A 23,196-nucleotide genomic window follows, 5' to 3' on the forward strand; every position below is an offset into this window, starting at 1 on the left:
AAAAGTCCATGTCTGGTAATAAGCCTGAAGTTCTGACTGTTACCAGTAATTGTGAAAGGTCTAGTTATGATGAAGAACCAAACAGGTAGGGCTACTGAAATATAGGCCTGAAGAATAAAATGATGGAAACCTTAATAGTGTGATGTGTGTATTGGATATTTGGCTTGTCTCATTAGCCTGACTAATGTTGATGTTTGTTTCCTTCCAACTTCAATCATGAATAACCGTGAACTTGTAAAACATTTTGTCAGCAGAATCATCAGTCAAGGAGAAAAAAATATTGTAATCAACAGATTTAATTCTTTACATCTTGATTTACATTGCTATTACAAAAGGCCTGTATTGTAATGTAAACTTCTGAATGAAATGAAACAGGAATAAAAGACATAAGGCTATTGATATATAGTTATTTCTGAAAGGAAATGTTAAAAGATGGAAAAATTGATCAGAAAAGCGTCTGGCTGTCAGTTAGCCTGAGGAAATTGTACCAAGATATTGTTCACACTAACAGCTAAAAGCTGTTCAAAGTGACATACTGATGATAATAATTACTTCTGTAACAGATTTTAGTCTGCCTTTTCCAGCCTTAAATTTAACCTAAAGAATAACAGAAAATAGCTTTTAGTTATTACGGCAGTGTTTACTGGAGAAGTCAAATAAAATGAGAGGCAGCTAGGGGTCTGGAGAGGTCACATGAAATGCGAGGCAGGTGGGGGTTTTGAGGGATCAAATGAAATGAGGGACAGGTGGGGGTCTGGAGGGATCAAATGAAATGAGAGGCAGGTGGGGGTCTGGAGAGGTCACATGAAATGAGAGGCAGGTGGGGGTTTTGAAGGATCAAACGAAATGTGAGGCAGGTGGGGATTTGGAGGGATCAAATGAAATGATAGGTAGATGGAGGTCTGGAGGGGTCTAATAGAATGAGTAGTGGGGGTCTGGACAGGTCACAAGAAATGAGTGATGGGGGTCTGGAGAGGTCAAATGAAATGAGAGATGGGGGACTAGATAGGTAAAATGAAATGAGTGGTGGGGGTCAGAAGAGGTCAAATGAAATGAGTGGTGGGGGTCTGGAAGGATCAAATGAAATGTGAGGCAGGTGGGGGTTTTGAGGGATCAAATGAAATAATAGGTAGATGGGGGAATGAGTAGTGGGGGTCTGGACAGATCACAAGAAATGAGTGATGGGGGTCTGGAGAGGTCAAATGAAATGAGTTTGGGGTCTAGAGAGGTAAAATGAAGTGAGTGATGGGTTTCTAGTAGGGTTTAATGAAGTGAGTGATGGGTTTCTAGTAGGGTTTGATGAAGTGAGTGATGGGTTTCTAGTAGGGTTTAATGAAGTGAGTGATGGGTTTCTAGTAGGGTTTAATGAAGTGAGTGGTGAGAGACTAGAGGTCACATGAAATGAGTGGTGGGAATATGGATTGGTGAAATCCGTTTTTGTCTATCCAATTTACGATATTTTCTGGGTTTATTTTCCACACTGCCTGAAAGTATAGATAGTAATGAGCTGAAAAGTGGTTTGTTTTATACCGATTCTGTACAGGTTTTCTCATGCCTAGAGATAAGGGACGGGATAAGATTGCATATTCAAAGCTTGTGAGCTGTGTCAGCAGGTTAGATATGTATTCTGTAGTGTAGAGGAGATGGTCCACAGAGACTTTCATAACTGTTTTAGAAATCATATATGGCAGTCCTCTCATATGTTATTCAGTGAGGTAGTGATGATGATGATGATGATGATGATGATGATGATGATGATGATGATGATGATGATGATGATGATGATGATGATGATGATGATGTATGTGTGCATGGAAGGATGTTTGTAAACGTATTGCAGCAACAATGATGAATAAAAAAAATCTTGCAAGTGGTAAATGTCACTGACTTCTACAAAATAACTCCTAATAGGAATTAAAAAATACTACAACAAAAATCTCTGAATAGAAACAAGCAGGAGTCTTCATATGGATAAAGGTTACTCTGAGGAAATCAGTCAGGTAACCCTCCCTGCGCTAACATTTGTTAAGAGCGATAATTTTAGTGGCCTCGATAAACTGACTGGAGAATCTTTCATAATATATATAATTATAACTGTTTATTGATCAGTGCTGAAGGTTTCAAAAGGATCTTATCGTAAATGGAAGGAAGACATTATAAATATACATGAGGTTCCCATGGTAACATGTTGGATTGAATTTCTATCATAATTATACATCACTCTTGTACAAGTTTATTCAACTTTTTAAGTTTCTATCACCGATGAAAATTATAATGGATGCTAAATACATGTAGCCTGTATCATCTAAAATGATTGGGGGAGTTATATGATGGGTGTTATAACACTGATAACAAGGTAGTTATATGATGGGTTTTATAACACTGATAACAAGGTAGTTATATGATGGGTTTTATAACACTGATAACAAGGTAGTTATATGATGGGTTTTATAACACTGATAACAAGGTAGTTATATGATGGGTGTTATAACACTGATAACAAGGTAGCTATATGATGGGTGTTATAACACTGATAACAAGGTAGTTATATGATGGGTGTTATAACACTGATAACAGGGGAGTTATATGGTGGGTGTTATAAAACTGATAACAGGGTAGTTATATGATGGGTGTTATAACACTGATAACAAGGTATATATATGATGGGTGTTATAACACTGATAACAAGGTAGTTATATGATGGGTGCTATAACACTGATAACAAGGTAGTTATATGATGGGTGTTATAACACTGATAACAAGGTAGTTATATGATGGGTGTTATAACACTGATAACAAGGTAGTTATATGATGGGTTTTATAACACTGATAACAAGGTAGTTATATGATGGGTTTTATAACACCGAAAACAAGGTAGTTATATGAGGGGTGTTATAACAATGATAACAAGGTAGTTATATGAGAGGTGTTATAACACTGATAACAAGGTAGCTATATGATGGGTGTTATAACACTGATAACAAGGTAGCTATATGATGGGTGTTATAACACTGATAACAGGGTAGTTATATGACTGGTGTTATAACACTGATAACAAGGTAGCTATATGATGGGTGTTATTATAACAGGTAGTTATATGATGATAACAAGGTGATAACACTGATAACAAGGTAGGTTATAGATAACAAGGTATATATGATGGGTGTTATAAGACTGATAACAAGGTAGTTATATGATGGGTGTTATAACACTGATAACAAGGTAGTTATATGATGGGTGTTATAACACTGATAACAAGGCAGTTATATGATGGGTGTTATAACATTGATAACAAGGTAGCTATATGATGGTTATATAAATTTTTCAAATTGTTTCTTTTGTTTACATAATCATTACATTTAACATAAATCTACTAGAATGTGTCTCTGTGTATTTCAGGGTTGACCAGTTGACAAAGCAGTACTCTGAATTGGAGGATGAGTTTCGAATAGCTCTCCAGATAGAAGCCAACAGATTTAAAGAGGTATTTGTGAACAAACTCTCAGTGTAAATACAAGAACATTTTGAATCATAATGTGCAGATATCAGTGTAAAATACAGGTTTAATTTAGTCATAAATCTTGTGGAATACTTTTAAAGGAAAAGAAATACTTAAAAGAAGTACAATGCCTAGAGACTGTTTAATAAAGAATTGAATAAATTTAGGTGACAGCAGTATAAAATTACACTTTATCCTTAGATTTCAAATTGATATATACCAAACTGAACACTGAAATTCTTCCCTGTATAATTGTCTTTGGGAGTCACAAGTGAACTTCCAAAAACATAGCTAGTGGACATTACAGACTGGGAGACAATTTGGACACTCTGATGATGGTGTTACCATATAAAGAACATTAGAAAACACAGATACATAAGTAAACAATAGGTTATTTGGAGAATTAAAGAATAGACAAGGTTTTAAGGTCTTTATCCAGTTAATGAAGAGGAATTTTCTGAGCAGCAAAATTTGTTCTGGAAAATGTGATGTACAAGCAAGTTGATTTTTAAGTATACAATCTGTACATAAAATTATAGATATCATTAACTGTGATAACACACGGAGCTAATTAGAGATAATGATTGTACAGGTGCAGGATGTCTTTCAACGAGTTAGTGATGAAAATGCAGAGAACAAGCAGGCCCTGATTGTTGCCCAGAGAAAAGATGAGAAAATGTCTGAGATGTTCACAGAACTTACTGCTGTAAGTATATGACTAAGAAGGCAGAGATTTTTGTGAAGCTAAAATTTTGCTAATGTTCAAATATTTACCATGAAATATACTTAATTCTGTGGGAGCATGTATATAAAAAAATTATGCCCAATTGCTAACATTTTTGTAAATTTTATGAACATATGAATCCATGAATTCAAAGAAAATAAAAACACCCACAAATATAAAGGACTCTGCAGTATATCAGTGAATGTTACAGTAGTATGAAGGTGAGGTATTTAAGTCTACATCAAACTGCTTCTAGGAAATCTTCAGTGGAAATAGATATATAGAAACGATGTATTTCATTGATTTGTAACCTTACATGTGTAACAGTGATAATAGAGTTTCTATGATACATTTTCTTTTAACACTGGTGTTTTAAAATTTATACATTAAGTATTTTATATTAAGAATTGTCGACTTTTAGGATACAAAAGTTATAGATGAAACAGCATACCATTGATTGTAATGTTTCTCATTGTTTATGTTATATGTACAGTTGGTGAAAGAACAGAAGGGAAGAATTACTGAACTTTCCGAGTCTAAGAATGAATTGACTGCGGAATACAAGGTAGAGTGTTCCTAGTCCAGTAATTCTCTGGTAATTCTTTCACAGTAAACATTCCTAGTCTAGGTACAGTTTTACCTGTAATTCTCTCACATTAAACATTCCTAGTCTAGGTACAGTTTTACCTGTAATTCTCTCACATTAAACATTCCTAGTCTAGGTACAGTTTTACCTGTAATTCTTTCACATTAAACATTCCTAGTCTAGGTACAGTTTTACCTGTAATTCTTTCACATTAAACATTCCTAGTCTAGGTACAGTTTTACCTGTAATTCTCTCACACGAAACATTCCTATTCTAGGTATAGTTTACCTGTAATTTCTCACATTAAACATTCCTAGTCTATGTACATTTTTACCTGTAATTTTTCACACTAAACATTCCTGGTCTAGGTGCAGTTTTACCTGTAATTCTCTCACATTAAACATTCCTAGTCTAGGTACAGTTTTACCTGTAATTCTCTCACATTAAACATTCCTAGTCTAGGTACAGTTTTACCTGTAATTCTCTCACATTAAACATTCCTAGTCTAGGTACAGTTTTACCTGTAATTCTCTCACATTAAACATTCCTAGTCTAGGTACAGTTTTACCTGTATTTTCTGTAATTCTCTGACATGAATGGGATATTCCACCAAAGTTTCAAAATTTCTGGCCGTTCTGAATATTTTAAGAACTCATTGTAATGGAGTTTTGAACTATTGTTTGCAATTATCTCTGCTGTGATCAGTTTGGACAAGCGAAATTAGTGAGACCACTTGACCCAAGCCATGTTAATATAGCACATCGTGAAATCTGGAACTGGAAGATCACTGGATCACAGATTATATGTATAAATACACAAATGTGTATGCTGTTCACTAAAGTTTCTGCTGATTTTATAATTTACACAAATATTTTTCCTAGCATGAATGTTTGTAAATCAATCTGGTTAGATCTGTAAAGAATTTCTACAAAGTAAATATAATATGTTTAAATGGTAAAAGTGTACTATATCCATAAGAACTTGCGTAGATGATTTTGTACAGTTTTCTTCAAAAGCATACCATGACATCTTATTTAAAGTCCAGGTAACTGTGGTGTCATCCTTGATTTTCTCCAATGAAACATTCAAAGTTCATAATTAAAAGTTCCATGTTCTATTGTCATCTTGAATTATGTACTGTTTAATAGAATGCCAATTATTCTCTTTACATTCTACCCCATGAACCATGCTTTATTGCTGAGTAGGATGTATGATAACAATATTATGTTACCGTTTGATCAGGATCGGATCATAACCCTGGAGAGTCATGTTGAAGAAGCCAGGAAACGTATGCTACAGATGGAGCTCCTGAAGCAGGTAAGAGTTATCTCCCTTGTCTTATCTATACACAGATAAAAAATGATTATTGCTTTATGCTGTTATTGTATGAATTTAGATCAAATTAAAAATGCTAGTAATTTGTGTTAAGTCAAAGTATGGAAACTTCTTATCATTGATCAAAGTTACCGATCAAAGATTGTCTAAGCAAAGGTCCAGTGGGTCAAAACAAATATCAAAGTCAAAGTTTTCATCTATTAGATAAGTAGAACCTAATATCTGATTTAAAAACATGGAATCAGTTGTAGAATCAAACCAAGTTTTCAAAGCTCGATTTTCACTGAAAAAAGGTGAATGTATATTTTTCCAGGATAAGACAAAGTTGTTGGCTCAGGTTGAAGCTCAAGAATCTGTGATAAATGGTTTGAAAGCTGAAAGGAAGCTTTGGGGACAGGAACTTGCACAACAAGGTAAATAACTCATAGAACAGTACTGGGATACATCAAGGTAAATAACTCTGCAGGTACTGGGGGAAATACTAAGGTACATAACTCTGCTTGTACTGGGGAAACACCAAGGTACATAACTCTGCTTGTACTGGGGAAACACCAAGGTACATAGCTCTGCTTGTACTGGCGAAACACCAAGGTACATAACTCTGCTTGTACTTGGGAAAAACCAAGGTACATAACTCTGCTTTTACTGGAGAAGCACGAAGGCACATAACCCTGCTATTACTGGGGAAACACCAAGGTACATAACTCTGCTTGTACTGGTGAAACACCAAGGTACATAACTCTGCTTGTACTAGGGAAACACCAAGGAACATAACTCTGCTTGTACTGGAGAAGCACAAAGGTACATAACTCTGCTGGTACTGGGGAAACACCAAAGGTGCATAACTCTGCTTGTACAAGGAAAACACCGAGGTAAATAACTCCTCTGGTACTGGCGAAACACCAAGGTACATAACTCTGCTGATACTGGCAAAACACCAAGGTACATAACTCTGCTTGTACTGGTGAAACACCAAGGTACATAACTCAGCTTGTACTAGGGAAACACCAAGGTACATAACTCTGCTTGTACAAGGGAAACACCGAGGTAAATAACTCCTCTGGTACTGGCGAAACACCAAGGTACATAACTCTGCTGATACTGGCAAAACACCAAGGTACATAACTCTGCTTGTACTGGGGAAACAACAAGGTACATAACTGCTTGTACTGGGGAAACAGTAAGGTACATAACTCTGCTGATACTGGGGAAAAACAAAGGTACATAACTCTGCTTGTACTGGGGAAACACAAAGGTACATAACTCTGCTGATACTGGGAAACACAAAGGTACATAACTCTGCTTGTACTGGGGAAACAGTAAGGTACATAACTCTGCTGATACTGGGAAACACCAAGGTACATAACCCTGCTATTACTGATGAAACACCAAGGTACATAACTCTGCTTGTACAAGGGAAACACCGAGGTAAATAACTCCTCTGGTACTGGGGAAACACCAAAGGTACATAACTCTGCTGGTACTGGGGAAACACCAAAGGTACATAAGTCTGCTTGTACTTGGGAAACACCAAGGTACATAACTCTGCTTGTACTGGGGAAACAGTAAGGTACATAACTCTGCTGATACTGGGGAAACACAAAGGTACATAACTCTGCTTGTACTGGGGAAACACCAAGGTACATAACTCTGCTGATACTGGGAAACACAAAGGTACATAACTCTGCTGGTACTGGGGAAACACCAAAGGTACATAACTCTATAACTTTGCCCGTACTTGAGAAACACCAAGGTACATAACTCTGCATGTATTGGGGAAACGCCAAGGTACATAACTCTGCTTGTACTGGGGAAACACCAAGGTACATAACTCTGCTTGTACTAGGGAAACACCAAGGAACATAACTCTGCTTGTACTGGAGAAGCACAAAGGTACATAACTCTGCTGGTACTGGGGAAACACCAAAAGTACATAACTCTGCTTGTACTTGGGAAACACCAAGGTACATAACTCTGCTTGTACTGGGGAAACACTAAGGTACATGACTACTGGTACTCTGGAAACACCAAGGTTCATGACTACTGGCACTGGCGAAACACTAAGGTACATAACTCTGCTGGTACTGGAAAAACCCTAAGGTACATGACTACTGGAACTGTCGAAACACCAAGGTACATAACTCTGCTGGTACTGGGGAAACATCAGGGTACATAACTCTATAACTTTGCCCGTACTTGAGAAACACCAAGGTACATAACTCTGCATGTATTGGGGAAACACCAAGGTTCATAACTCTGCTTGTACTAGGGAAACACCAAGGAACATAACTCTGCTTGTACTGGAGAAGCACAAAGGTACATAACTCTGCTGGTACTGGGGAAACACCAAAAGTACATAACTCTGCTTGTACAAGGGAAACACCGAGGTACATAACTCCTCTGGTACTGGTGAAACACCAAAGGTACATAACTCTGCTGGTACTGGGGAAACACCAAAGGTACATAACTCTGCTTGTACTGGAGAAGCACAAAGGTACATAACTCCTCTGGTACTGGGGAAACACCAAGGCACATAACTCTGCTTGTACTGGGGAAACACTAAGGTACATGACTACTGGTACTATGGAAACACCAAGGTTCATGACTACTGGCACTGGCGAAACACTAAGGTACATAACTCTGCTGGTACTGGAAAAACACTAAGGTACATGACTACTGGAACTGTGGAAACACCAAGGTACATAACTCTGCTTGTACTGGGGAAGCACAAAGGTACATAACTCCTCTGGTACTGGGAAAACACCAAGGTACATAACTCTGCTTGTACTGGGGAAGCACAAAGGTACATAACTCCTCTGGTACTGGGAAAACACCAAGGTACATAACTCTGCTTGTTCTGGGGAAACACTAAGGTACATGACTACTGGTACTAGGGAAAAGCTAAAGTACATAACTCTGCTGGTACGTGAGAAACACTAAGGTACATGACTACTGGTACTGGGGAAACACCAAGGTACATGACTCTGCTGGTACTGGGGAAACACCAAGGTACATAACTCTACTGTATAGAGAACATACATGTTACTGATCCCATCAGTACCTTTCAAAGTCAGTGATACAACTATGAAATTTATCATCTTGTCAGATTTTCTGATTTTTTACAAATAAAAAAATTACCTTCTTCAGGTTCATCTCTAGCCCAAGACAGAGGACGCTTGGAATCAAAGATAGAGACCCTGAAGTCAGAGTTGTCCACCATGAAGAAACAGCTTGATGTAAGTACAACACTGATATGCAATATATAATGACAAGCATTGGGGAATAAAACTTTATTGTAGTCCTGTTTTGTTTGCACTGTAATTATTTCTATATTAGTATAATTCAAGGGTCTGCTGGATGTTGAAACTTACTTTGACAGAATGCCTTCGAACTGAGCACTGAGTAAATTAACATTTCATCTTTTTTTTTTTTTTCATCATATTTGAAACATTAATTTCAAATGTTTCTGTCATAATAAAATGCACTTAAGTATTAAATATTATCCCTAATGTACTGAGTACAGGTTCCTAGAATGTTTCCAAACTTACACTATAAATTGTACTGATGTATGTGAATTCAAAATGATAAATATGTGTTTAATAACACAGCGAGAAGTTGATGCACTGAAGATCAAAACTAAAATGTTGGAGGATCAGACAGAAACTATTCGGAAACTGAAGGAGGTAAGGCTTGTTTGTAGGAAAGTGAAGGATGTAATGCTTGTGTGCAGGTAACTGAACAAGGTAGGGCTTGTGTGCAGGTAACTGAAGGAGGTAGGGCTTGTGTGCGGGTAACTGAAGGAAGTAGGGCTTGTGTGCAGGTAAATGTAGGAGGTAAGGCTTGTTTGTAGGAAAGTGAAGGATGCAATGCTTGTGTGCAGGTAACTGTGTGAGGTAAGGCTTGTTTGTAGGAAAGTGAAGGATGTAATGAGCAATGTTGTGCACAGGAACCTGAAGGGTAAGGATTTCGCAAGAACAAAAATTGAAAGAAAATAAATGATAAAAATATATATTAATGTACAATATTTGTAGTAGATTTTAACGTCTTGTATTTGTGGTAGATTTTGATGTCCAGTACATATGTCTACTTTTGTTGTAAATATTTCTTTAAGGGTCTGCTGGAGCGAGACGAGGAGGTGAAGCGAGCTAGGAATGAGGCACTAAAAATACAACACAATTTGGAGGAACAGCTGACTGAGGAAAGAGCTGTAACTCAGGACAACCAGGTATACAAAAATAAAGCAAAAGGAAAATAATGGAGTAGAGAGTTTATTCGAGAATCAAGAAGATATGAGTGCTAGAGAGTAGATAGAACTGTTCAATCTCAGGTGACTATCAGAAGTCTGTAGTCCAATCCTTACCTGGGGAAGATTTGTATTTCTCAGGTGACTGTCAGAAGTCTGTAGTCCAATCCTTACCTGGGGAAGATTTGTATTTCTCAGGTGACTGTCAGAAGTCTGTAGTCCAATCCTTACCTGGGGAAGATTTGTATTTCTCAGGTGACTATCAGAAGTCTGTAGTCCAATCCTTACCTGAGGAAGATTTGTATTTCTAAGGTGTCTGTCAGAACTCTGTAGGCAAGGTTTGCTTTCTTCTGGAAACTGATATTGCAGATCGTCATGTACTAGCGTGGATGTGTCCCTTGACAAGGATACCATGTGACAGGCCTTCTGCATGTTTTTCTGTTAGGTAGTCACCACCCACTACAAGGAGATCTGCCTCAAAATGACCCTGGCAGTAAATTGGACAATGAACCCAGGAATCATACTTTGAGTATCTTTAATAGATTGAGCAAGTCTGATGGCTCTGTCTCAGTTTTCATATGTAGGTATTCATCTGAGAAGGGAAAAGGCTAAACTATTGATGGCCTGAAGATTATCAGATTATCAATTAAATTGATAGTTTTTAGAAGGGTTTACTATTAAAAATACCAACATTGAGAATAGGCCTGATTAGGTGGGGGTTGATTAAGACAGGTTATATTGTGTTACACAGGACACCCTTGAGAGACTAAGAGACCGTAAACAGGAGCTGAAACAACAGCTGTCGGAGCTCCAAGGAGAACTTGATGAGTCCAAGAAAGCTCATAGGTAAGTGGCTTGTTACCTAGATGAATTTCCTATCTCCACGGAATGTTACCCATCTCCTACGTGATTTACCTGTCTATTAAGTCGCATCACATCATGTCCTATCACATCATGTCTTGTCACATCCCATCCTGTCACACATGGTAAAGGTACATCATGTCATGTCACAACATGTCCTATCACATCATGTCACATTGCTCCTTTCACACAATATTCTGTCACATTATGTCTTGTCACATCACATCCTGTCACATCACATCCTGTCACATCATGCCTTGTCACATCATATCCTGTCACATCATGTCCTGTCACATCATGCCTTGTTACATCATGCCTTGTCACATCACATCCTGTCACATCATGCCTTGTCACATCACATCCTGTCGCATCATATCATGGTGCATCATGTCTGTCATTCCTGTATATAAATATTGACTTTTTAAATTACTTATTCCTAACAGTATTCTTAACAACAAGTGGAAGGAGAAATCACAGCTGATTGGTGGACTGGAGAAACAAGTACAGGAGATGAGGGATACCTGGGAAGGTAAAGAGCATAAACTCCAAGATGAACGGGATAAGGCTGTCCATGCTGCCAGGTGAGTTATCAGGGTTTGTCACAGGGGTCTGAAAATAGGTCACATTGACATTAAAGAGAAAAGTTTATCACAGGGGTCAGAAAATAGGTCACAAGGACATTAAAGAAGAAGATTTGTCACATTTGGGTCAGAAAATATGTAACACAGACAATAAAGAAGAATATCTTTCACAGGGGTCAGAAAATAGGTCACAAGGACATTAAAGAAGAAAGTTTGTCACATTTGGGTCAGGAATTAACTTAAATGGACAAGAGAGTGGACAGTTTTACCACTGTATAACCTGTTTTGGCTGGCATAAGTTGTTTGAAGGAATGGAAATATTTATATTCGGGTTCCCTTCAAATTCCTCTACATCTACTTCTAGTGATTATTACTACAGCTATATATAAATACCGTCAACTTTAAACATTTCATATTGTGTGAGTAAACACAGTATTTTAACTAGAACTGCTTATTCTCAAACTGTTTACTCTGAATCTTCCTGCTGAAAACATTTTCTTCATGTGTTCGTGTATCTTTTGCTCCATTATATAATGGTTTATGTATTGACAGTCTGATATAAGAACTGATTTCATATATCTTTGTGTGGTGACATTAAAGAATATTTCTGCATCTATTGAAATTTGGTCTTCCCGAGGAATTATAATTAGAGCTTACATGTTGATAACAACAAAATAAATAGTTGATTTGTAATTCACAGTGTTGCTATAGAGAAACTGAGGAGAGTTGATGATACATTCCGAGACCAGCTAGAGGCAAAAGAACAGAAGCACCAGGAGGAGATACTTCTACTGGAGCAAGGGAAGCAGCAAGAAGTGGACCAGGCTTACCAAAGGGTGGGTAGGGACTGTAGACTGGGGTCAGGTTAACCAGATATACGAAAGGGTGGATAGGGACTGTAGACTGGGGTCAGGTTAACCAGGCTTACCAAAGGGTGGGTAGGGACTGTCGACTGGGGTCAGGTTAACCAGATATACGAAAGGGTGGATAGGGACTGTAGACTGGGGTCAGGTTAACCAGGCTTACCAAAGGGTGGGTAGGGACTGTCGACTGGGGTCAGGTTAACCAGATATACGAAACGGTGGATAGGGACTGTAGACTGGGGTCAGGTTAACCAGGCTTACCAAAGGGTGGGTAGGGATTGTAGACTGGGGTCAGGTTAACCAGATATACGAAAGGGTGGATAGGGACTGTAGACTGGGGTCAGGTTAACCAGATATACGAAAGGGTGGATAGGGACTGTAGACTGGGGTCAGGTTAACCAGGCTTACCAAAGGGTGGGTAGGGATTGTAGACTGGGGTCAGGTTAACCAGGCTTACCAAAGGGTGGGTAGGGACTGTAGACTGGGGTCAGGTTAACCAGGCTTACCAAAGGGTGGGTAGGGACTGTAGACTGGGGTCAGGTTAACCAGGCTTACCAAAGGGTGGGTAGGGACTGTAGACTGGGGTCAGGTTAACCAGGCTTACCAAAGGGTGGGTAGGGATTGTAGACTGGGGTCAGGTTAACCAGGCTTACCAAAGGGTGGGTAGGGACTGTAGACTGGGGTCAGGTTAACCAGGCTTACCAAAGGGTGGGTAGGGACTGTAGACTGGGGTCAGGTTAACCAGGCTTACCAAAGGGTGGGTAGGGACTGTAGACTGGGGTCAGGTTAACCAGGCTTACCAAAGGGTGGGTAGGGACTGTAGACTGGGGTCAGGTTAACCAGGCTTACCAAAGGGTGGGTAGGGACTGTAGACTAGGGTCAGGTTAACCAGATATACGAAAGGGTGGATAGGGACTGTAGACTGGGGTCAGGTTAACCAGGCTTACCAAAGGGTGGGTAGGGACTGTAGACTGGGGTCAGGTTAACCAGGCTTACCAAAGGGTGGGTAGGGATTGTAGACTGGGGTCAGGTTAACCAGATGTACAAAAGGGTGGGTAGGGACTGTAGACTGGGGTCAGGTTAACCAGGCTTACCAAAGGGAGGGTAGGGACTGTAGACTGGGGTCAGGTTAACCAGGCTTACCAAAGGGTGGGTAGGGACTGTAGACTGGGGTCAGGTTAACCAGGCTTACCAAAGGGTGGGTAGGGACTGTAGACTGGGGTCAGGTTAACCAGGCTTACCAAAGGGTGGGTAGGGACTGTAGACTGGGGTCAGGTTAACCAGATATACAAAAGGGTGGGTAGGGACTGTAGACTGGGGTCAGGTTAACCAGGCTTACCAAAGGGTGGGTAGGGACTGTAGACTGGGGTCAGGTTAACCAGATATACAAAAGGGTGGGTAGGGACTGTAGACTGGGGTCAGGTTAACTAGGCTTACCAAAGGAAGGGTAGGGACTGTAGACTGGGGTCAGGTTAACCAGGCTTACCAAAGGGTGGGTAGGGACTGTAGACTGGGGTCAGGTCAACCAGGCTTACCAAAGGGTGGGTAGGCACTGTAGACTGGGGTCAGGTTAACCAGATATTCAATAGGATGGGTAGGGACTGGAGACTAGGGTCAGGTTAACCAGATAAACGAAAGGGTTGGTAGGAACTGGAGACTAGGGTCAGATTAACCAGATGTACAAAAGGGTGAGTAGGGACTGTAGACCAGGGTCAGGTTAACCAGATATGTAAAAGGGTGGGTAGGAACTGTAGACCAGGGTCAGGTTAACCAGATATACAAAAGAGTGGGTAGGGACTGTAGAATAGGTCAGGTTAACCAGGCTTACCAAAGGGTGGGTAGGGACTGTAGACTAGGGTCAGGTTAAGTAGATATACAAAAGAGTGGGTAGGGACTATAGATCAGGGTCAGGTTAACCAGATATACAAAAGGGTGCGTAGGGAGTGTAGATTAGGGTCAGGTTAACCAGATATACAAAAGGGTGGGTAGGGACTGTAGAATAGGGTCAGGTTAACCAGGCTTACCCAAAGGTGGGTAGGGACTGTAGACTAGGGTCAGGTTAACTAGATATACAAAAGAGTGGGTAGGGACTGTAGAATAGGGTCAGGTTAACCAGGCTTACAAAAGAGTGGGTAGGGACTGTAGACCAGGGTCAGGTTAACCAGATATACAAAAGGGTGGGTAGGGACTGTAGACTGGGATCAGGTTAACCAGGCTTACCAAAGGGAGGGTAGGGACTGTAGACTGGGGTCAGGTTGACCAGGCTTACCAAAGGGTGGGTAGGGACTGTAGACTGGGGTCAGGTTAACCAGGCTTACCAAAGGGTGGGTAGGGACGGTAGACTGGGGTCAGGTTAACCAGGCTTACCAAAGGGTGGGTAGGGACTGTAGACTGGGGTCAGGTCAACCAGGCTTACCAAAGGGTGGGTAGGCACTGTAGATTTGGGTCAGGTTAATCAGATATTCAATAGGATGGGTAGGGACTGGAGACTAGGGTCTGGTTAACCAGATAAACGAAAGGGTGGGTAGGAACTGGAGACTAGGGTCAGATTAACCAGATGTACAAAAGGGTGAGTAGGGACTGTAGACCAGGGTCAGGTTAACCAGATATACAAAAGGGTGGGTAGGAACTGTAGACCAGGGTCAGGTTAACCAGATATACAAAAGGGTGGGTAGGGACTGTAGATTAGGGTCAGGTTAACCAGGCTTACCAAAGGGTGGGTAGGAACTGGAGACTAGGGTCAGGTTAACCAGATATACAAAAGGGTGGGTAGGGACTGTAGACTAGGGTCAGGTTAACCAGATATACGAAAGGGTGGGTAGGAACTGGAGACTAGGGTCAGGTTAACCAGATATATGAAAGGGTGGGTAGGAACTGGAGACTAGGGTCAGGTTAACCAGATATATGAAAGGGTGGGTAGGAACTGGAGACTAGGGTCAGGTTAACTAGATACACAAAAGGGTGGGTAGGAACTGGAGACTAGGGTCAGGTTAACTAGATACACAAAAGGGTGGGTAGGAACTGGAGACTAGGGTCAGGTTAACCAGATACACGAAAGGGTGGGTAGGAACTGGAGACTAGGATCAGGTTAACCAGATGTACAAAAGGGTGGAAACCAAATGAAAGGTCAAGTTTTTTTATGATTGATCATATTTTACCAGGTGTATTGACGATTGATCATATTTTATCAGGTGTGTTGATGATCGATCATATTTTACCAGGTGTGTTGATGATCGATCATATTTTATCAGGTGTGTTGATGATCGATAATATTTTATCAGGTTTGTTGATGATCGATCATATTTTACCAGGTGTATTGACGATTGATCATATTTATCAGGTGTGTTGATGATCGATCATATTTTACCAGGTGTGTTGATGATCGATCATATTTTATCAGGTGTGTTGATGATCGATAATATTTTATCAGGTTTGTTGATGATCGATCATATTTTACCAGGTGTGTTGATGATTGATCATATTTTATCAGGTGTGTTGATGATTGATCATATTTTATCAGGTGTGTTGATGATCGATAATATTTTATCAAGTTTGTTGATGATCGATAATATTTTATCAGGTTTGTTGATGATCGATCATATTTTACCAGGTGTATTGATGATTGATCATATTTTATCAGGTGTGTTGATGATCGATCATATTTTATCAGGTTTGTTGATGATCGATCATATTTTATCAGGTGTGTTGATGATCGATCATATTTTACCAGGTGTGTTGATGATTGATCATATTTTACCAGGTGTGTTGATGATTGATCATATTTTACCAGGTGTGTTGATGATTGATCATATTTTATCAGGTGTGTTGATGATTGATCATATTTTATCAGGTGTGTTGATGATCGATCATATTTTATCAGGTGTGTTGATGATTGATCATATTTTACCCGGTGTGTTGATGATTGATCATATTTTATCAGGTGTGTTGATGATTGATCATATTTTATCAGGTGTGTTGATAATTGATCATATTTTATCAGGTGTGTTGATGATTGATCATATTTTACCAGGTGTGTTGATGATCGATCATATTTTACCAGGTGTGTTGATGATTGATAATATTTTATCAGGTTTGTTGATGATTGATCATATTTTATCAGGTGTGTTGATGATTGATCATATTTTATCAGGTTTGTTGATGATCGATCATATTTTACCAGGTGTGTTGATGATCGGTCATATTTTATCAGGTGTGTTGATGATTGATCATATTTAATCAGGTGTGTTGATGATCGGTCATATTTTACCAGGTGTATGCTGTGGAAGAGGAGATGCGAGAACTGCTGAAGGAAAACCAGATTAACAAGAAGGCCATGGAGGACAAATTTAAACGACTCACTAATGCTATGTCTGAAATACAGGCCAATTTTGTGTCATAGACAGACCACTTCAGTGTTTAAAATGACCAATGATATCAAGGTCATATTTAAACAGACCAAGGATATCTAGGTCATCTTTTTGAATAGAATAGTGACATAGAGGCTGTCTGTTTAAACTTGAGATGTGACATCTAGGTAATCTGTTTAGACTGTTCAAACAGACTAGTGACATATATGTCATCTGTTTAGATTGTTCAAACAGACTAGTGACATATATGTCATCTGTTTAGATTGTTCAAACAGACTAGTGACATATATGTCATCTGTTTAGATTGTTCAAACAGACTAGTGACATATATGTCATCTGTTCAGATTGTTCAAACAGACTAGTGACATATATGTCATCTGTTTAGATTGTTCAAACAGACTAGTGACATATATGTCATCTGTTCAGACTGTTCAAACAGACTAGTGACATATATGTCATCTGTTTAGATTGTTCAAACAGACTAGTGACTTCTAGGTCATCTGTTCAGACTGATCAGTGACCAATAGGTCATTGGTCTAATCAAGCCAGTATCATTTAGGTCCTTGCTTAACACAAAATAGTAACATCAAGGTCATGTGTTTAAAAGACTAGCAACATCTAGGTTATCTATTTAAACTGATCAGCTATATAAAGGTCGACAATTTTAAAACAACTACTCGTTAGTGCTGGCTGGATCACTTGTATGATACAAGCTAATTAGGTAATCTAGGTCACTTGTGTAGACTAACTACTCTATTGATATCTAGGTCAATTTGGGAGTGACCAAGGGTCGCTTTGAACGTGCTGTGATATGAACTGAATATTAGACTTTCAATACACCTATATGTTTTTAACTGTATTGTATAATATCCATGTTATTAAGAAATAGACCACTTAATAAAACAGTCAAAAAAATGTCTTTATCTTGTTTTTATAAATTGTAAATTGTTTATCATAATTTCGTCAGAAGTACAATATATATATGATCTAACAACATCATTCACAGGTACATTCTGTTTTTGATTATCTTCATATTCATTAATCATTTCAATTTAAATATTTTTTTAAAACATATTTATTATCAGATTCTAAATCGTAATACATGTTATTGATTTATTTCAGAAAAAAATCACCTTTCTCAATTTTAATCTCATTTAACAATTAGACAACCTAATGTAACACAACAATTTCTTGTACTTTATAACAACACAGCTTAATGTAACACAACAATTTCTCGTACTTTATAACAACTCAGCTTAATGTAACACAATTTCTCGTACTTTATAACAACACAGCTTAATGTAACACAACAATTTCTCGTACTTTATAACAAAACAGCTTAATGTAACACAATTTCTCGTACTTTATAACAACTCAGCTTAATGTAACACAATTTCTCGTACTTTATAACAACACAGCTTAATGTAACACAACAATTTCTCGTACTTTATAACAAAACAGCTTAATGTAACACAACAATTTCTGTAACACAACAATTTCTCGTACTTTATAACAAAACAGCTTAATGTAACACAACAATTTCTCGTACTTTATAACAACACAGCTTAATGTAACACAACAATTTCTCGTACTTTATAACAAAACAGCTTAATGTAACACAACAATTTCTCGTACTTTATAACAACACAGCTTAATGTAACACAACAATTTCTCGTACTTTATAACAACACAGCTTAATGTAGCACAACAATTTCTCGTACTTTATAACAACACAGCTTAATGTAACACAACAATTTCTCGTACTTTATAACAAAACAGCTTAATGTAACACAACAATTTCTCGTACTTTATAACAACACAGCTTAATGTAACACAACAATTTCTCGTACTTTATAACAAAACAGCTTAATGTAACACAACAATTTCTCGTACTTTATAACAACACAGCTTAATGTAGCACAACAATTTCTCGTACTTTATAACAACACAGCTTAATGTAGCACAACAATTTCTTGTACTTTATAACAACACAGCTTAATGTAGCACAACAATTTCTTGTACTTTATAACAACACAGCTTAATGTAACACAACAATTTCTAAGAATGTTCAACAACACAGATTAATGAAACAGAAGAATCTGAAACCGCATCACATCAGAACTTATTGTAGCAAGACAACCTCAATTGTAGTTAGTTCAGTACTGAGCAGGGGGACTCAAGTATGTCCAAATGGAAAGAATGTTAGGTTTGCATCAAGCACCAAACTCTTGATGTACATTAAATTATTATAGTATTTGAAAACGTGTTACACACTATCTAACCTTAGGGCAACTATTGTCATGCGATATCTATAAAAGACTTGATCTATACATGGCAGGGTTGGTTTTACATGTACATGCCAAGCAAGACGAGAATCAGTTTCTCCGAGTATAGAACAGTTGTAACTATCTATGATACATTTGGCTATAACTGTCATGAACTTTCTATCCTCTCCTTAACTGGGTTTTGATATTGATCACAAAGAGAATATAAGTATTCCCTCAGTGCCTCCCCAACCATTCCATAGCAGATGCCCAAGAGATTGTGGGCTATCCAGCACTGACCATCCCATGTTCTTTGTCACTGTTCACAGCCTGCAGATCTGATTATACATGGTTTCATATTTCAGTCTCAACAAGTTTGTAATGAAACAAAAAATTGCGAAGAACAAATGGTAGGGAATAGGATGTATGCAATCATGACTTTCTTGTATGTGTGTTTTGTAATCTCCATATTTAACGAAGATGGAGAGAACTGTGGGTCATGTTGTACAGTTTGTAATAACAGAAAACAGTCAAGAACAAACCATAGGAAATAGGAGGTATGCAATCATGGCCTCTGGGTGTGTCTTTTAATCTCCATGTTTAATGCTGTTGGACAGAACTTTGGGGTATGTTGTACATTTGTGACACACATGCTTTCTGGCACTTTTCTTGCAGAGTGAACTTGTAGCCACAATAAAGATTCTCATGATCATCCTTTGTCGTGGCTGTACCTTCACCACCCAGATCTTTTTTGTCTTCGGCTGAAGTGATTAGGTGTTCACATATTTCTAATGATGAAGTAAATTTCCAGTTTGGTATTGATATGAACAGTCCAGTACTTGCCCACAGACAGGCGGATGGTTTGATAAACTTCGGGGTATTCTTGATACATTTGTACTTCTCTGTATTTTCTGGAGCAGCAGTGTATTTGCACGATGTCCCCATACCATTGTAAGACAGCTTAAATTAAATAAAAGTTGGTGATGTTTGTAGCACCTTGAGTGACTACCCATGAAATAGGATTAAAAAATTCAAAAGGTCCTGAGGGTGCTTGTTGCAGCCCATTAAGTGTTGTTACTACAGGAGTATGACAGGGTTAAGTTTTTCATCTGAAAAAGGATTAAAACCACAGCGTACATTACCAAATGATATGTTTGATTAACAAGGATCAGTTTGACAATATGGTGGTAAATATGTATCAAAATATTTGCAAAATAATAAAAATCATATAGTTTCATAATTGAAAAAGTATTATTTTTTTAACATTTTTTCAGCTTAGACAATTTTTCAAAGAAAGGAAGCATGTACTTTCAGTTTGAGTGCACCAAAAATTAATTTAAAAGCCAAAAGATAAGGAATTCAATTTCGGTCAATCATGTTGGGGTAAACAAAGGTGTACACAGTCATAGGATGTCAGTTTTGAATAATTGGTTTCCATGTTTAAAAAAAATTGTTAATTAATAAAAATTAGAAATCTCGAACTTAGAAAAATGACATTTCTCATATAAAGTTTTCTTTATATTGTTATATTGTTCCAGTGACCAGCCAGTCCATCCATGGCACTCTGAATCAGACAGGTTTCTAAACTGCAATTTTGGTGAATTGGCTTGAGTGGATACCTCGGGAATGAGTTCTAGGAGATATTTATTACTAATGATGGAAGGAGTCATCCAGTTTATCTCGTAGTGGACTGCGGTTGTTGACCAAAGATACTATAGTATTAGGATGAAAACAAAAACCCCAGTGGCATGTTCTGGACAAACATGGGTAACAGGAGAGCACATAGCCGATGTTTGATGATCAACACGGGCATCAGAAGAGCATCATAGCAGATGTTTGATGACCAGCACGTGTAACAGGAGAGCACCATAGCCGATGTTTGATGACCAACACGTGTAACAGGAGAGCACCACAGCAAATGTTTAATGACCAACAAGGACATCAGAAGAGCACCATAGCCGATGTTTGATGACCAACACGTGTAACAGGAGAGCCCTACAGCAGATGTTTGATGACCAACAAGGGCATCAGAAGAGCACCATAGCCGATGTTTGATGACCAACACGTGTAACAGAAGAGCACCACAGCAAATGTTTGATGACCAACAAGGGCATCAGAAGAGCACCATAGCCGATGTTTGATGACCGACACGTGTAACAGGAGAGCACCATAGCTGATGTTTGATGACCAACACGTGTAGCAGGAGAGCACCATAGCCGATGTTTGATGACCAATACGTGTAGCAGGAGAGCACCATAGCCGATGTTTGATGACCAACACGTGTAACAGGAGAGCACTATAGCCGATGTTTGATGACCAATACGTGTAGCAGGAGAGCATCATAGCTGATGTTTGATGACCAACACGTGTAGCAGGAGAGCACCATAGCCGATGTTTGATGACCAATACGTGTAGCAGGAGAGCACTATAGCCGATGTTTGATGACCAACATGTGTAGCAGGAGAGCACCATAGCCGATGTTTGATGACCAATATGTGTAACAGGAGAGCACCATAGCAGATGTTTGATGACCAACACGTGTAGCAGGAGAGCACCATAGCCGATGTTTGATGACCAATACGTGTAGCAGGAGAGCACCATAGCCCATGTTTGATGACCAACACGTATAACAGGAGAGCACCATAGCCCATGTTTGATGACCAGATTGTGGCGTGCAGACTTGGGTATATTAACACAGATGTCATTATAACTAGGACATAGAGAACATTTCCGATGAGATGGTGCGGCATACTTCAGATCGTCGACACTCCAATGTGGGATAAAGTCTGTGAAACTCTCAACATTACCCGCATTGTCACTGCTGGTATTCTCGGGCGTATATTCTGAAAATGGAGCTTCATCCTATTGGGAGTAGTCTTTGTTTGGTCATGGTCTTTTTTATAAGGTATTTTGTTTAACATCGTTTGCAAATCGGTTTCCACTGATAACCCCTCTTCTCTGAGCTAAGATTTTAGCCAACTATTATGTGTGAATCAAGACCCCTAGTCAATGGTTCGGTTTTGTCACAGTCTTTGAACCTTGTATTGTAACTAGGAATAATACACTTGTCATTCATTGTGATAAAATTACCAAGTGGCTTTGAACAATGGTACAAGGCATTACTTGATTATATCACTCAAGTAATAGATATATATTGTTATACCTCTCACAACTGAATGTTGAACTGTATGATTCAAGAATCATTGACTACAAGAATTAAATGAAATAAGTCCACCACACTCTTGTTGCTTACGCATGGTCTTTATGCAAAGCGACTATTTTGGCTAACTATTTTGGCCAACTGTTTTTCAACAACTAACTCTAGGTTCTCTATACTGTATGCTCCTTTCACTGTTCTTGTTAGGTTCCTTTATTGTAATACCTACAATTCAATGATATTTGTAAAATTATAAAAGTTCGCAAATTAAAATTCAAATGAAATTTTTGTAAACCCTTGCCTTGTCACAATACTCTTTATAAGATCATTATACTCTTCTTCATTGCAATTTCTTTGGTGCATAGTAATTTTAGTAAATATTTTAGTAAATTTTATAAATAGTAACTTTGCTCAAGCCTTTAAATGGCAATTTTACAATTTTTCTGAAATTTTCACTGTATATACCTGCGGCCGCCACATAAACTATTTTCACTGATGGCACTTGCAGGCTTCCTTAGTTTCGAAAGTTGCAGGATGATTAAGATTATAGGAACACGTTATGGTCATCACAATGATCTAATTGTGAAACATTTTTTTCCTTATGCATTGAAGCTGCCCGGCTCGATGATCGTAAATACAAGGCAGTAGTCGGCGAGGAAGCAGAAGACGCTTACCCTTCCAGAACTTTCACCTGGTTTTATTATCCTTGTTTCTTT

General features: G+C 38.5%; 1 protein-coding gene across 1 annotated transcript in view; it reads left to right on the forward strand.

Moving 5' to 3' along the window:
* LOC132555154 (leucine-rich repeat and coiled-coil domain-containing protein 1-like) overlaps positions 1-17,207 on the forward strand; it is a 105,866-nt gene extending 88,659 nt beyond the window's left edge. Inside the window, exons 15-26 of the mRNA XM_060219501.1 lie at positions 3,400-3,484; positions 4,092-4,205; positions 4,717-4,788; positions 6,052-6,126; positions 6,458-6,557; positions 9,292-9,380; positions 9,753-9,827; positions 10,256-10,369; positions 11,139-11,233; positions 11,692-11,829; positions 12,530-12,665; positions 16,963-17,207. Of these exons, the coding sequence (XP_060075484.1) occupies positions 3,400-3,484; positions 4,092-4,205; positions 4,717-4,788; positions 6,052-6,126; positions 6,458-6,557; positions 9,292-9,380; positions 9,753-9,827; positions 10,256-10,369; positions 11,139-11,233; positions 11,692-11,829; positions 12,530-12,665; positions 16,963-17,091 (1,222 nt within the window). The 3' untranslated portion in view covers positions 17,092-17,207. The remainder of the gene's footprint in view (positions 1-3,399; positions 3,485-4,091; positions 4,206-4,716; positions 4,789-6,051; positions 6,127-6,457; positions 6,558-9,291; positions 9,381-9,752; positions 9,828-10,255; positions 10,370-11,138; positions 11,234-11,691; positions 11,830-12,529; positions 12,666-16,962) is intronic.
* Positions 17,208-23,196: the final 5,989 nt, after the last annotated feature.

The sequence above is a fragment of the Ylistrum balloti genome, unplaced genomic scaffold (assembly GCF_031769215.1).
Source record: "Ylistrum balloti isolate Yb309-2 unplaced genomic scaffold, AGI_CSIRO_Ybal_v1 Utg370456, whole genome shotgun sequence".
Classification (NCBI taxonomy): Eukaryota; Metazoa; Mollusca; class Bivalvia; order Pectinida; family Pectinidae; genus Ylistrum; species Ylistrum balloti.